Source organism: Brachypodium distachyon, chromosome 3, assembly GCF_000005505.3.
Source record: "Brachypodium distachyon strain Bd21 chromosome 3, Brachypodium_distachyon_v3.0, whole genome shotgun sequence".
In the NCBI taxonomy this organism is placed as follows: domain Eukaryota; kingdom Viridiplantae; phylum Streptophyta; class Magnoliopsida; order Poales; family Poaceae; genus Brachypodium; species Brachypodium distachyon.
In genome coordinates this window covers 10,227,296-10,242,060 of record NC_016133.3, presented here as the reverse complement: position 1 = coordinate 10,242,060, position 14,765 = coordinate 10,227,296, and the positions used below count along the sequence as shown (strand labels likewise).

General features: G+C 44.2%; 1 protein-coding gene and 1 long non-coding RNA gene across 2 annotated transcripts; one reads left to right on the top strand and one right to left on the bottom strand.

Annotated features, from left to right (window-relative positions):
* Window positions 1-921: 921 nt before the first annotated feature.
* LOC100834416 (AT-hook motif nuclear-localized protein 26) lies at window positions 922-2,886 on the bottom strand. Its single transcript, XM_003573156.4, has one exon. The coding sequence runs from the start codon at window positions 2,203-2,205 to the stop codon at window positions 1,267-1,269; it is 939 nt and encodes a 312-aa protein (XP_003573204.1). The 5' UTR covers window positions 2,206-2,886; the 3' UTR covers window positions 922-1,266.
* An 8,065-nt stretch (window positions 2,887-10,951) lies between these two features.
* Window positions 10,952-13,678, top strand: LOC104583511. Its single transcript, XR_001406533.2, has 3 exons — window positions 10,952-11,679; window positions 12,879-12,938; window positions 13,306-13,678. It is a non-coding gene; the product is annotated as an uncharacterized LOC104583511 (long non-coding RNA).
* The last annotated feature ends 1,087 nt before the right edge of the window (window positions 13,679-14,765 follow it).

The following is a 14,765-nucleotide window of genomic DNA, read 5'->3' as shown; positions in this document are numbered from 1 at the left end:
GTTATATTACTTCCAGTATTCCAGTATGACCCGCCTAAGTTTGCAGAAGAGATGTAAAACATGGGATAACTTGGCAGGCTCTGGATGTAACACCTCGTGCGCATTGATATATGCGGGCATTAAAATCTGGCAGTTTGCCTCGAAAAGGTACGACTTGCACTGACCGTCAACCTGCAACGTGTTGCATTGTATCATAATATTACTTACCAGTACCGCCCTAAGGAAGCGCAGAGGCAGAGATAAAATATCACAATTAGTCTGAACTCTCACGCATGGATGGGTCACTTATTGGGCATGGCCTTGATTGCCAATTGCCATCACCATTTGACTCTGGGCGGTGATTATTTTAGGAGCAGCTTACGTACGTGCCAGTACGTATAAACACTGAAACAAACAAGAACAGGAGGAGGGAGAGGGGCAACGATATATAGCAATGGTACAACTTAATATTAAAGAAATCGACATGTGCCTGGATGAATGATGATCGATGTCGTTGCTACGTAATAATGGTGGCAATTGGTGAGAGCTTCAGTTATTCTCGGAGTCAGTGTCCATGGGAGTGTGGGAAGAAACGGTGAGAACTGGATTACTGGACTATACGATGATGAGGATAGTGGCCGTGGTGATGGTGTCAGGAGGCAGGAACTACTTCTCGTACCGATCAAGCTAGCCTTCACTTCTAAGTCATGCATGCATGGATGTGCGAGAAATTTGCAGCCCCAGGGTAAAGGTACACGCATCTTTCCATATGCTAGTTAGCTTCCCCTGTCTCTCTCTCTCTCATCATTTTATCCCATTGCCAGCCCCGGCAATTGGTTTTTTAATTCTCGATCTTGGTTCATGTGTCGTCGAAGGGAAAATGACAGTTGATTAATCATATGGAAAAAGCTAACAAACAACTAGATCTGCGGGATGGATGGATAAAATTACGGTGCAGAATATAGGAGAAATTAAGAAACATGAATATAAGGTACAAATTTAATCCTCTCAAGTCAACAGGAAGATCAGTTATACTATGAGACACAAGATCATATAGGAGAAGTCCTACATAATAACCGAAGCAAATGACAGAGAGATGGATACATATCAGAAACAAATTAATCCTGCAGATCGACGCGGCCGGACATAATGCATGCTAGTAGTAGTTAGCAAGCTTAGATCCGAAATGATATGCATAATTAATTCCCACGAAGCGACTCGAAGTGAAGAAAGCTAATGAAAGCACTTAACTTTTTCTAAGCTCCTGCTGCTGGCCGCGCCGATTAATTAGAAGGGCGACGGTCGGCCACCAGCCGCGCCAGGGTTCCATCCATAGCCACCAGCAGCTGCTTCCGGCGGCGGCAGCTGCACATTGCCTAGAAGGTTGGGTGGGAGCCCTTGGAAGAGGTTGGGATCCATCTGCCCCCCTGCGCCAGGGAGCATCCCGGCGCCGCTGTCCCCCCCTTGCGCGAGCAGATCTTCGTCCTCCAACGGGAGTCGCTCGTAGACAGCGTTGGCGAAGGAGGCCGCCATGATGACCACGGGTCCAGCCGCGGTGAGCGCGCCAACAACGCTGCCTCCCACAACCTGCCCCTGCCCGCCTGCCAGGTACACCGTCAGCCCCGTGGCTTCCGGCGGCGCAGGAGGCGGCAAAAAGGAGCCAGACAGGGAGAGTATCTCGAAGCGGCCGTGCAAGGCCACCACGGCGCCCTGCGAGGCCGGCTGCCTCAGGGTGACGTTGGTCACCGTGCCCGCGCCGCTGAGCACGCACACCCCGCGCTGCCTGCGGCGGGCGAACGCCGTGATGCTCTCGGAGATGTCGCACCCGCCGGCAACCTCCATGACGTGCGTGCGGAGCGTGTTGGCGCTGTCCCGCGTGATGATGATGGGCGGCTTTGGCTTGTTCTTTGACCCGGCAGGCCGGCCCCTCGGGCGCCGCGACCCGTTCTCGCCTGATCCGCCACCACCTGAATTAGCACAAGTGGGGATCAGGGCGAGCTCACCGCCACCGCCATCTCCATGGTTGCCGCTGTTCTCGTCGTCGTCGTGGTGGTCGCGCTTGGTGCCGCGGCCGCCCAAGGCCCCAGCAGCTGGAGTGCCGCCGCCCTGGTCGTCCTCGGTCTTGAGATGCAGCAGCTGCTGCTGCTGGAGATGGTGATGGAAGTCGCGGGTGTTGAACGGTGGAGGAAGATGGTGACCGTGTATGGATGCCGTAACCGGATCCATGCTAGCTGCTCTCCCAACAAGCTTGCTACTACAGCTAGGTTATTCTTAAATTTCTTCCCCTCACTCTCCGCCTTCGATCTTTTTCTTGCCAGATCTTTTTTATTCCGCCTCTATCTTATCTACTCACAAATTTAGCTCTCATGCGGCAAGGGACGACGAAACCTACGAGATGGAACAGTGGCAACGAAAGCAAAGGGAGGACCGGTGGTGGAGTAAATAAGGGGCCGGAGGAGGAGGACCCCCGAGAATTGGCTAATTATTAAGCAAGGAAAGCTATGGGTTGCATGCTTGGTTTGCGGTGTGTTGCGACTTGTGATGAGGCGAGGGAAAAGGAAGACGGCGCCCTGCTCCTTCCCCTTTCCCTCTCTGTCCACTTTACCATTTGATTAGAATAATGATATAGTATAGGTGAGGGGGAAGAGGAGAGGGACACCACCACCACCGCTACTACCCCTCACCAGACAAACAAAATGGAAGAGGCAGACGAGGAACCAGACACAGCAAGGCACTTCTCATGTCAACCACCAACTTCTCAGCTGATTCTAGCTAGGGCATCTAACAAAGCTATCTACTCCTTTAGTATTTCCTCCTGCATTTTCTCTCTCTAGCCATCTCTCTCCCTCTGACTTTTTTCATATACTCCCTCCGTCTAACAATATGGGACGTATTAGCTTTCTTTGACTAATGTTTTGGCCATAAATTACTATACTAATATATAATTATATGACATAGATTCATATCCATTATGTTTCTACTCAAGGATATTTGTTTATTATTATGATTTTGATCACATTAGTCATACGTTCATGAAGTAATTTGTGGTCAAAGGGTTGGTCAACCGAATTCTAATATGCATCATATTATTGGACGGGGTAGTACTGTTTTGCACGCTCCTGCGCGTGTACGTGCTTTTGTATTCGTGTGTATGTGCATGTTTCCATAGACGCAGCTGACACGTACGTACGCTAGCTATTCCCGTTTCCCAATCATCACACGTATGCGTGCATGTTTTTCTCCCAACATATATAATAGCTCGATCACGTCAAGTTTTGCAGTACATGATTTTATATATTAACGAGAGAGTGAGTGATCGGACAAATAATGTAATTCCATTTCCATACTCGAAAACCCCTATTGCACGAGACAGGAACTCCAGATCGATCGTGTACGTACACGGCGGCATATGCTTCTTTCCGGAACCACACTAAAACAAATTGAAGCTTTCAATTAAGGCCCAAGTGAACAACGCAATCATGCATGTCGCTAACTCTTTATCAGTACACAACTTGTGATGAAATAGTACGAATAGAAATATCGGTTGCTCAATGATGGCATGAAAGTGACCAAGTCGAGTTCAGTGGGGGTCCAAGACAAGACCTTAACTGTCATGCAACAAGGAGTACGTGAGCTAGAGCGCATACCTAGCGATCGAGCTGTCCCTGCAGGCCTTTGAAAGGTGAACTCATCAATCCATAATTCGATATCCCTGCTGCTATATCTCTTGCTTAGCTTCTTGTGGGCACGCAGGCACGCAGGCAGCTGAGGCAGGCAGGCAGAAAAAAGAAATCGGGAGTTGTTGTGCTCCAACTCCAAGCTTCATTAGCTTTTGTCGTCGAACGTGCCGGTTATCCCGCAGTGCGCGCAGGTCCTGCGTGGTCCAGCCACCCAACAGGAGTGCGTGCCTTTAATTAGCATCCAGACAGCCTGTTTCTGGGGACTCTAACCTTAACTTAGATTAATCATAGAGCGCTCTTGATGATCATATCCATCCAAACCTTGCTCGCGAGCTTCCTTGGTTGTGGCCTCCCACGCCCCGCCTCCCCCGCAAAAGGATCACTTGCCATTGGCCGTTGTATCGCTGTCCGATTGGCCCCAACTGAAAGGCGAGGCCGTCTTCAATTTTATAGTATGCCGACCAGATGCGTTTACTTTTTCTTAATTCGGTGCATAGTTTAGCGCGTAGCTAGCCCAGCCTGATTAATTAACTACCTACATAATCCCTTCTCTCCCCCAAGGCCCAAGCTCGACAATTTATGTGTCATTATTAGTCGTTGAATTATACAACTATTTCCTCCATTTCACAAAGAATGGCAGGAACGCATTTCAACATTTAATTTCACCAACAATTAGACTAATTATTTGAGGTTATGTGTTACAAAAATTATATCAATGGATTCGTATATCAAAAACCTTTTCAACAATATAAATTTGTAACATATAATCTACATATAATTGGTCTAATTGTTGGTCTAATTCGGTGCTAGAAATCACAATTTTTCCTAAGGTAAAAATCGCTACCTAGAGTTTATTTATCTACTCTAGGTGAAGTAAAGGTGCAAACAGTGTTACTCTAGGTAAAGAGAGTATACATCCAAAAATAAATGTCAAGTAAACTATACCTTGAGTTAATTTAGCCCTAGGTAAAGAGTGCCAGGCTGGCCGACAAAAAAGCTCACGCGGACGATTTTTCCTTTCTTTTCAGATCATCCCGTGCGACTTTTTCCGATGGGGTGTGTGTGACTTTACACTGGCCCACGTAACAGTGAAAAAGGCGGAACGAGATTTTTGTAATATGTCCCGAGGCACCGGTGCGAGACAGCAAAAAGTATCTTTTTCCTCCCATAGTCCCATCTCCTTTCCCTTCTCTCCTTCCCCTCCCCGCCGTACCCGCGACGACCAGCCCTGCCGAGCGCCACCCTTGACCTCTCGCCGTGTAACATCCCAATTTTCAAAATTCTTCATATGCATTGCATATCATAAGCATCATGTCACCCTTGCATTTGATCACTTTCAAAACCCTAAAGTTTGCCCAGAAAACCCTTTTGTAAAAATGCTTTTATTTGATTTTGGGCTTTGATCTTGCTCTTGAGTATGTGCATTTCTAACCCATGAGGGTATTGTGGTAAAAAGGGATTTAATGCATATATATAGAGCTATCCCATAAATTGGCTTTTGAAAGTATTTTGAAAAAATAATTTGATTCGATAGCCTAAGGGTCCTAAAAGCCATTTTATAGGCAAACGTATTTTTAAATATATTTTTTTTGAGAAAATTCTTGCTCTAAAAGTTAGATCATATGAAAATATGATTTTACAAATTTTGTTGCATTTTATTTGGAGTGATTTGGAGCTCCGAATCAATTTTGAGGTTCAAAAACAGAAAATAGATAAAATAAAAGGAAAAACCGGACCGAACCGGTCAAACCGGACCGGACCGGATCGAACCGAACCAGCCCGGCCCGAACCGGCCGGCCACCCTCACTGACCGGTGGACCCCGCATGTCATCTTCTCCAACTGTCTCCTCCGGAGTCCACGCAGAGCACGCCCCGCGAACTGCCCACGAGTCCGTTCCGATTTCTTCACGCACGAACCACCAAATCCGAAACCCCGCGCGTCATATCGAAGCCCCAGAACTCCTCTACCAATTTCCCCAAACCGCTCGCCCAATTTCGCATCGGTTAGGATTTAATTTCTCGCCGAAGTACTTCACAGATGTCGCCGTTCTTCGCGTTTTGCCGTCGTTCCGGTGAGCTTCCGCCCGCGCCACCCCCGTAGCCTCTCTCCTCTCCCCGTCCCGAACGCCATGATGCGCTCGCCTTTGCGTTTGGCCGTGCGCCGCCACCCGACCGCGTGCCGCCGCTCGCCCGCCGCCGGCCCGCGCCGCCCGCCACCGTCACCGGCCATCCGCGCCGCCTGCCGAAACCCTAGCCTCGGGCCAATCCCGCGCTGCCACGTGGCAAGGCTTTTGTTTTATTTTATTTCGGCCGTATTGGATAATGCAATTTTGCAGAAAAGCTCCTTCAACTTCAAAACCTTATATCTTTTAAACCGTTTGTCCAAAATTTACGATCCACACCTTTCTAGAATCGTCACAACGTGTAGAATATTTTGGCACTGTTTATTTTCAGTTTTGAATAACTTAGACAGTAGCTATTTACAGAATGGTGGTTTATGGTTTGAATTGTTTCAAAATAGTTTTGAGCATGTTAGCTTGCTATAAAATTATTTAAGCTTGTTCTCTGTCCATTAGGATCAGAGAAAGAATTATTTTGTGTATAATCATGGCGTACAAGTAAACTATTGCTCTATGTTACAAAAGCCGCACAATCTTTTGTTTTAAACCCTATCCATGTTTCTTGCATATTAATCACCACTTTGATGTTGTATAATCTGTCCAAATCTTTTGAAAAACTTTTCAAAACGGAAAACGAAACTTTTTACTTTAGAAGTAACCTTCGTTGTGCATCATCATAGCATATGCATCATGGCATGATTTTGTATTGAGTGTTGTGTTTATTGTGTGTGTTCCTTTTATTTTAGATTGTGTGGAGTGTAATCATTGTTGTTGCGAAGAGTGCGAGAACTACCACAACCTTGGACAAGGCAAGTTCACTTTGATCATTCTCCTAAATATTTTTACTATGCACTAGATGTTTTATTAGATGCATCAGGAATATTATTCGTACTTCTATGCTAGCTATAAATCCCAGGTAGTATAGTTTACCCTCGCCATTACCTTGCTACCAAAATTGCCATCGATTGTAGTTGAATGCTAGGCTATGGTAGTATCGTGGGGGAGATAACTACATTATGATATTATTATGCCTTTGGCGATATGAAATGATTTTATTAGATGTAAGGCAAAACAATTAATTAAATGAACCGTCCTGGGTGGGCAGCTTTGAAGATTTTGAGGATTAGCGGCGTCAGGTCCATTTCTATGGGTCCCTCTAAGTCGAGTTCCTGTGGATTCAGGAATGGATCGTCCATGGACGTCTCTCCCGTGGATTCGGGGAGCGCCTACGTTGCAAATGTGGAATGCCACCTGGGGTAACTGAGACTGGACTAGTTTCCTATTTAGAAGCTTCTAGTACAACCACAATGCTATATGGGCTCTGGCGAGACAAGAGTAAGTTGTATGAACCTAGACCCGAGGAATTGTACTGAGGTAGCCGTGTAGGGGGAGCGTGATTCTCTCGTGGTTTAGGGAATTACCTCTGAAAATCTCGTAATCGATGCCGTTGCTACTCTACCCTGAGGATAGCAAGGGATTAACACGTCAGTTTCTTGTGGGGAATGTGTACAAACTCTCGAGAGCGTCAAAACTAAGTACTTAGCCGTGTCCCCGGCAACGGACAATTTGAGCGACTAGATGTGGAGCTGTAAGGAAAGTCTCACTCATTCTAACTTCTTAAATAAAATGAATGGTTGAACAGGGTAGGGGCACTTGATGAATCCACATCAATGTGCTCTAGGATAATAGGAGCATGGGTGTGTCTACCCCGTGTCCAATAGTGATAAAATTCTTTTTGATTAAAAGATAGGATTCAATAACTAAGCTTTTATGCAAATAGCTTGAACCCCACCTTACCACATTATGCATATATTTGGTAGGCTCTGGTATAACTCCTAGTGAATCTTGCCAATACAATCAATGTATTGACCCTAGTGGCTGCATCGTTTAATGATGCAGGAAGCTCCGACGACGAGTAAAATGTACGTTCTGCATGTTTGGGTTACGGGCTTACATTCCAACACGATCTCACCGTGGTGTTGATGTGCCCTTGTATCTTCCTTTTCCCGCTGCTAAACAGTTGTTTTATTTCCAGCTAACCCGTGAGGTTATGCGAGTTGTAAGTACCCTTTTATATTCTGGATGATACGTTGTAATATTGAGACATTTGTTCTATGGTATTACATCTTGAAACTGTGTGTGCTAGTGAGTCGATCCAGGGACTAGCACTAAAGCACAGAGATCGAACCCTTGTAAGGGGGTGGTCGCTTCACGCCGTCTCCGCCCTGCCCTGCCGTACCAGAGCCACACCGCCGCCCTTCTCTCTTGCCATATCCGCCCTGCCGTACCCGGGCCGCGTCGCCGCTCTTCTCTCTTGCAGTCACCGCCCCGCCGTACCTGGGCCTGCCCGCTGCACTAGTGTTTCTTCCCCACCTACACAAGCCGGATCCCGAGGTCCCTAGCTACAGCCTCTTCAGATTTCTGCTGCCCATGGGCAAACCTGCCTCGTGTGACCACGGTGAGCTGCCTATTTGGTTGATTGATTCCGATTTAGTGGTTTTTAGGGCGAAATTAGGGAGGGGGGATGAGGTTGGTGCTGATTGGTTTTGTGTAGTTGGGGAAGCTTATCGGTTCATCTCAGCAAGGAAGATTTATTGTCAATACTATGATTTTCTTTCTCCCGCAGAGTTTATTCATTTGTTAACTACAAGAGAACTGATATACTATCATAGAAATACGTAATGTGTGATGTATTTCCCTAGCATCATGGATTCCCGTTAATCTGTGACACTCGCAGTAGCACCGTCACTCATTAACATATTCTGTGACGGTTATGTTAGCATCCATGACAAAGAAGATACTGTCACACAGGATTTGAATGGGTGACGCTCCTATTTCATCACATAATTTCTATCTAGGGTCCATGGCGGAAAGGGCCCACGAGTCAGGAATTCAGTTGCCGAAATTTTTTGGGTTCGTTTCCTCACCTCGTAGCATTTTTGGCTGTTAATGTGTGTAAAATATTATACAACTTAAAAATGTAAAGCGAGAGGACTTGACCCCGCAACCTCGATCAACTGAATGCAGCACGCTACGACCTTGTCAACAATTTGAATTTGATTAAGAGAAGCGCAAGATCCTTTTTGTTTAGGCACTAACATACGCAGGTAAAGCCCACCATCCATCCTTCTTCTTTTTTTCCTTTTTCTTCCTGGCCCGTGCCCCACTAAGCCCAACTCTTGCCCACCGGCCCACCCAGCCCGGCCGATCGTCCCACCTCCTTCTTCCTCTGTTCGGGGCATCTGGCTGGAACTCGCAAAGCAGCAGCAACCATGGCGGCCGCCGCCCATTGGATCTCCTAACTTCCAATCTCTTTTTCTGAAATCGAAGCCGGGAAATTAATCCCTATTCACTTCCGAAACAATTCAGAAAATCAATCCGCTGTTTCTCCCCTTTAATATGTCTACGAAATCTGACACCCCTAATGCTAGGCAATGGCATTCGTCTCCCGATCTCCCTCCTCGCTCGACTAAACTCAAATACAAGGGCGTCACTTTGAGCCTCTGCCTCTCCTCCCTTATCCGTTTCTTTAGATTTTCACCGAAACTCATTGCAGATCCCGTTATGTCGCATTCTTCTATGTCGCGCGCCACCAAGGAAACATTGCCGCACCACCACTCCACAGCAGCTCCGACCAATTACTTGCACCTACAAACTTCCATGGCCATCACCTACCTCCTAGACAAGGTCGTGCTATCGATTGGTATGGTTGGGCTCGTCGCTTCGAGGCCATGCCATGGCCGTCGACCTAGCACGGCGTCGCTGTCCCTGAGGACACTAGAGTAGTCTCCACTTCTATTAAATAGATAGATTCCTAGTAACATGCTGCTACCTTCCATCCATATTACTTTTCTCAAATTTGTTCAAATATGAATGTATCTATGTTTTAAAAGCGTCTACATACATATAATATTTCGACAAGTAATATGAATCGGAGGGAATAACACATCATTATATGACAAGTGGTCATTTCTATTCACATTTGTTGTTGTAAATGTCAAATGAATGTTTAATAACTTCTCAAGTGAAAAAGTCCAAATGCTTACGTTTTGCGTTGAATTTTAAGAAATTTTGTTAGAGATAGTCCATTTTGTGATTAGTACACAACTTAATTTTTGTACATTGATCATGCCAGGCTAATGAACCAATAATTTTGATCATGCCAGGCTAATGAACCAATAATGGTACTTCATGCCAAAACACATCAGTTTTGTGTAAACATTTGGACTTCTCTAATAGGACTGCATGGCAAATAAATTTCTTTTTACAACATGTACATAATATTTCATTTTTCTATTAAATAGCTTTAGAAAATATTAACTAAATATTATTACCAAATAAATGGCAATTTTTATTGTAAATGTCAAGGGAAGGTCTAGTTAATTTCTCAAGTTAAAAAGAGCCAAACACTTAATCAAATTGGAGGTTTTGTATTGAATTTGAAGAAACTTTATCGAAGATAATCCATTTTGTTATCAATAGACTATCTAACTTCCATATTCGATCTCATTTGTTCGTGCCAAGCTAATGTACCAAACAATTATTGTTTTAGAGGGCGAATCGATCAAGATCGATCAACATTAACAAGCAATCCCAATGAGGGAGGCTTTGGTCAGCGTGGTGCATAAATAGTGCTTCAGGATCCATTACACATCGGAGGCCTTTTGTTCTTTTTTGCATCCCTTATTTTGGAACTAGATTTTTTTTGTTCTAAAATAGAAACAGTTTGAAAGAGTTCGTATGAAATGAATTTTTAGATCCTTGGATATCTTACCATCAAGATGGTAAAAAGTGTGAAAATATCCCTTTGAATTGACAACGTCAAATAGTTCAAAAATCTCATGCATTTTTGTGCATGAGCTAAAATTGCATATTTTTATTGAATACATTTCTTAGAATGTCATATGTTATTTCATATGCTTGTATTTCAAATTAATTACTCTCAATAAGTATTGTTTTATTAATTTAAGTTTGTAACATCGAGTAGTAAGTTTTTTTAGCGAAATATGAGAAGCATTTGCAGTTTGTTAAGTATATTTTTCCAAAATAAATTAAAAACTTTGCACCGGATATTTAAAAGTTTGAAGGATCTGACGGTTAGGATGCTCCACTTCTCAGATCCAACGTCCTATCCCTTTCCTCCCGAAAACTTTTATTGACCGATCCAACCAACCCTAAATCATATTCCCATCTCTCCCACGAAGCCACGATCCGCCGCCACCATCCATGTGCTCGACAAAGGATTCCTCATCTGCTCCACCACATTCAGGCGGCACCATCGTCGGGGCGAGTCACCCACCTCCTCTCCTCCTCTCTCCCACCTCAACCGTGCACTAGTCGCCAACTTCTCCAAGCGCCGCTGCGACGAGCTCTTCCAGCCGCACCTCTGTTCCCTCCCACGACGGCCGTCCGACGAGGCGTGACGCGCTACCTACTACCTGTCTGGCGCGGAAGGCGGACGCTCGCGCCGCCGCCTGAGGACCGCATCCTCGTCCTCCGCAGCCGGAACCGTGACGCCGATATCCTCAACTGCATCGGATCCTCAATCGCTAGACTGGAACGCGTCGACTCGTGCGCCGACGTCGGCGACCGATGGCGGCAGCACGAGCTCCCGTGCGATGTCCTTCTCGACATCGCCCCCCTGCAACGAGCTACCGCTCGCCTATCCCCGTCGCCCCATCTCCCCAAGCTCCAAGTCGTGGCCTCCACGCCCTCTCCCTCTCTGCTCTGTTTGTCTATAAATATATTTCTTCCGATTCGATTTTTTCCACAATTCTCCCGAGCATTTGATATATGCAGGAGGCCATTGCGGTGCTTGCTTTGTTGATGTGTGGCTCTGTTGCCGGCGCGTCGTCAGCCAACATCGTAGCCACCGGCGGCTAGAGATCCTTACATCACAGGTAAGTGACCCCCAAAAGAAATTTCTCCAATGGTGGAATTAATTGATGGGTTAATTGGATCTATGCCATTATAATTTTCACAGGTTGGAGATACGCCATTACAAAAACTTTACTTGGAAAAATGCCACTCTAATTTTTTTAACCTCTATTCATGCCATTTTGTCCAATAACATCACGTATACCGTCTAAATACGAATAGCCATAGCTCTATATGAACATTTTTTTCCCATCCCAAGTCAAACAGTTTTATTCCTCTTATTCCCCACGCATTCCTCGTATCCCGTCCCCAACGGTGCACTCATATTACTGTTTTTTATTTTTTGTAATTTTTATAGATTTTTCTTAGAAGATTGAATTTTGGGCCAAATTTGATTTTTTTTACCTTTATGGCGCTTGGAAGACTCGAACGTACTGCTGAACGTTGTAAATAGAGGTATTATGATAAATACTGTTGTACAAGCTGAAATACATGTATTTTATGAACACTTATTGGTCTTAAGGGGACAGAATGGCATTGATAGAGGTATAAGAAAATTAGAGTGGCATTTCTTCAAGTCAAGTTTTTGTAATGGCATATCTCCAAATGGTGGAATAGAGAGTGGCATAGATCCAATTAACCCTTAATTGATTGCAAACCGTTAATTAATCTCTCTCACCATGTTATCCCCTTTCTCTCCTCGCATAAATTATACTTCATCGACGCACCATTGGGTGTAATCGGGTTTGATCATGGATGTCGTCTGCATGTATCCTTCGATTTCTCCGGCCCAAATTTCTGTAACTAAACGGCTACGGACCTTAATTAGTAAATGGTTCCTGAGTAGTAGATTAGTAGATGAGCTTGTTTGTTCAGAAAGTAGTGTACGTAGAATCATAGATGCAAATTTAGCCCCAGCTTTTGTAGACATTGTCTGGGACGTTGTCAGCTTTTGTAGACATTTGGTCTGTAAAAAAATTCCATTCACCTCTCAGTACACAGCACTCTCTCAGTACACAGTAGTGGTAATTTTGTTTTAGTTTGCATCACAATAATTCTTTCCACGAGTGAGTTGATAAGATGGGGATGTTTAGTGCGTGATTATTATGGTATTTTGGTATGCCTTGTAGATGCATACATGAACTATACTTCGTATGTGTTACTTTCTTTTTATTAGCTGTGTTTTGTGGATAATCTGGATTTATGCCTTCTCTCTATGTAGGAAGAAACAATTGGGTGGAGCAAAGAACATAATCTGAATGGTTTGCTGTCTGGAGAACAGGTCAGTAAGTTGAAGTAAGAGAAATACGTGTGAAGTCTAACAGTCAGGATAGTGTGGTATATTTCCCCTCAAATCTCATTTATAATATTTGAGTCAATCTGAAACCGAGTAGTACGACTAGACATGTCCAGATTCTTGATGGAGTGGATCCTTTTGAGAATCAGGAGCAGGTGCTGATAAATTATAATTTGGAGCTACAGGCTCTTAGTCCATAACAATCAGCGCTAATTGAAATGTTTGCTTCTACAACTTTGTACTTCAGGCTTTTCACAAGCAGTTTTACTATGCTGTTTTATTGTACAATATCACTACTTTATCCCCTTCAAATACTTACATTCATTGAATGTAGCTGACTTTTGCAATTCAGGTATTTCACCCTACTCTGTGAGGTTTTTTACTTTGGTCAACATGTTCATGACTGGAATCGTGGTACCTTTATCGCCGCGGACGAGCCATCCTGCAGCTGCTCTACTCCCAGGTTCCACCTCTCCATCAGATTTCATGATCTTCAAGTGCTGTGATTTTAGGGATATTAATCTAGGCATGTGCTCTAGATCAATTTCCAATTTTTTTAGTTGTGAATTGTGCTGTAATAAATTTAGATCATTTGTAATTTTTTCTTGAGAAAAGTATATGATGTAATATATCAATTATATACTCGGAGAGGAGCTTTTGTAATTTCCTGGATCTTTCAGAACATCATATCGTTTAATGAGAAACTAATTCTAACAATTCAAGCATACTGGTGTCAGTTATAGTTGAATATTGATTTATAAATTAAGCTGGCAAATGATATAAATTAAGCTGGCAGATGATATCCTGACGTCACTTGACCTGTTGACGTCATCTGTTGTTGGCCCACCAGTCAGGACGTTAGTGTGTACATTATCTAGTGGCAGGCCCAGATGACAGGTGCTTGCGTGGCATTTATTCAGTGACGCTTTAGCATCATGGAAAACCATATCAAGTGACGTACAGCTTTATTAAGTGTGACGTTAGTGAGCGTCACCTAATCACCACAACCATGACCATGTAGAAAACGTCATGGAATAACCAATATTCAGTGACGTTAGCTTTGAGTAGTGTCACTATGAAGAATCTGTGACGGTGATTCCGTGACGATGGCCGTGACGCTCAAGAAGCCTCACGAGCATCTTTCGGTGACGTTCTTAGATATTCTGTGACAACTAGCATCCGTCACCACAGGTCGGATCTCTTGTAGTGAACGTTGGAGGTGTTTATTTCGTCTGGTGTTCATGATGACACTCTAACCTACATCTTTCCAGACTAGTCTGCACTAAGTTGATGAACTAGGATTTACACATGCCTTGTAGGATGTAGCTTTGCATGAGGATGTAATTTCTGTAATATCAAATCTCTTATCTTTTTATATATGCCAAGGTAGATGTGAGGTGTATAACAACCCATGTAGCTTCGTTGTCTAGATAGATGTAAGTTCTGAAGTGTTTACTTTCTAATGTTTTTATCCATGTCTGAAGGTAGATGACTACGTGCCCAAGCATGAGCTCCATGGAGGTGGTGAATGAGGCACCAAATGAAAAAGGGAAGGACGTTCATATTGACTTTGATCAGATTTCTATAGGTTTAATTGAGGCGATTAGAGCTTTACCTGCGCAAGCACAATTCGTAGGGTATATTGTATATGAATAAGAACTCTGATTATTTTCTTGGAGAAAAAACAAGTATTCTCTAGTCTGTAGGTCATTCAACAACGCCACTTAGAATATGTAGTCTGACGTGATCTATTAGAGCATAATTTTATCTCTATGTCCTTCCCCTTGGTGATAATCATCTCAGGTTTTAGGG

Bases quoted from the DNA above. Each gene is read 5' to 3' on its own strand.
- LOC100834416 (XM_003573156.4), bottom strand. From the start codon at position 2,205: ATGGATCCGGTTACGGCATCCATACACGGTCACCATCTTCCTCCACCG.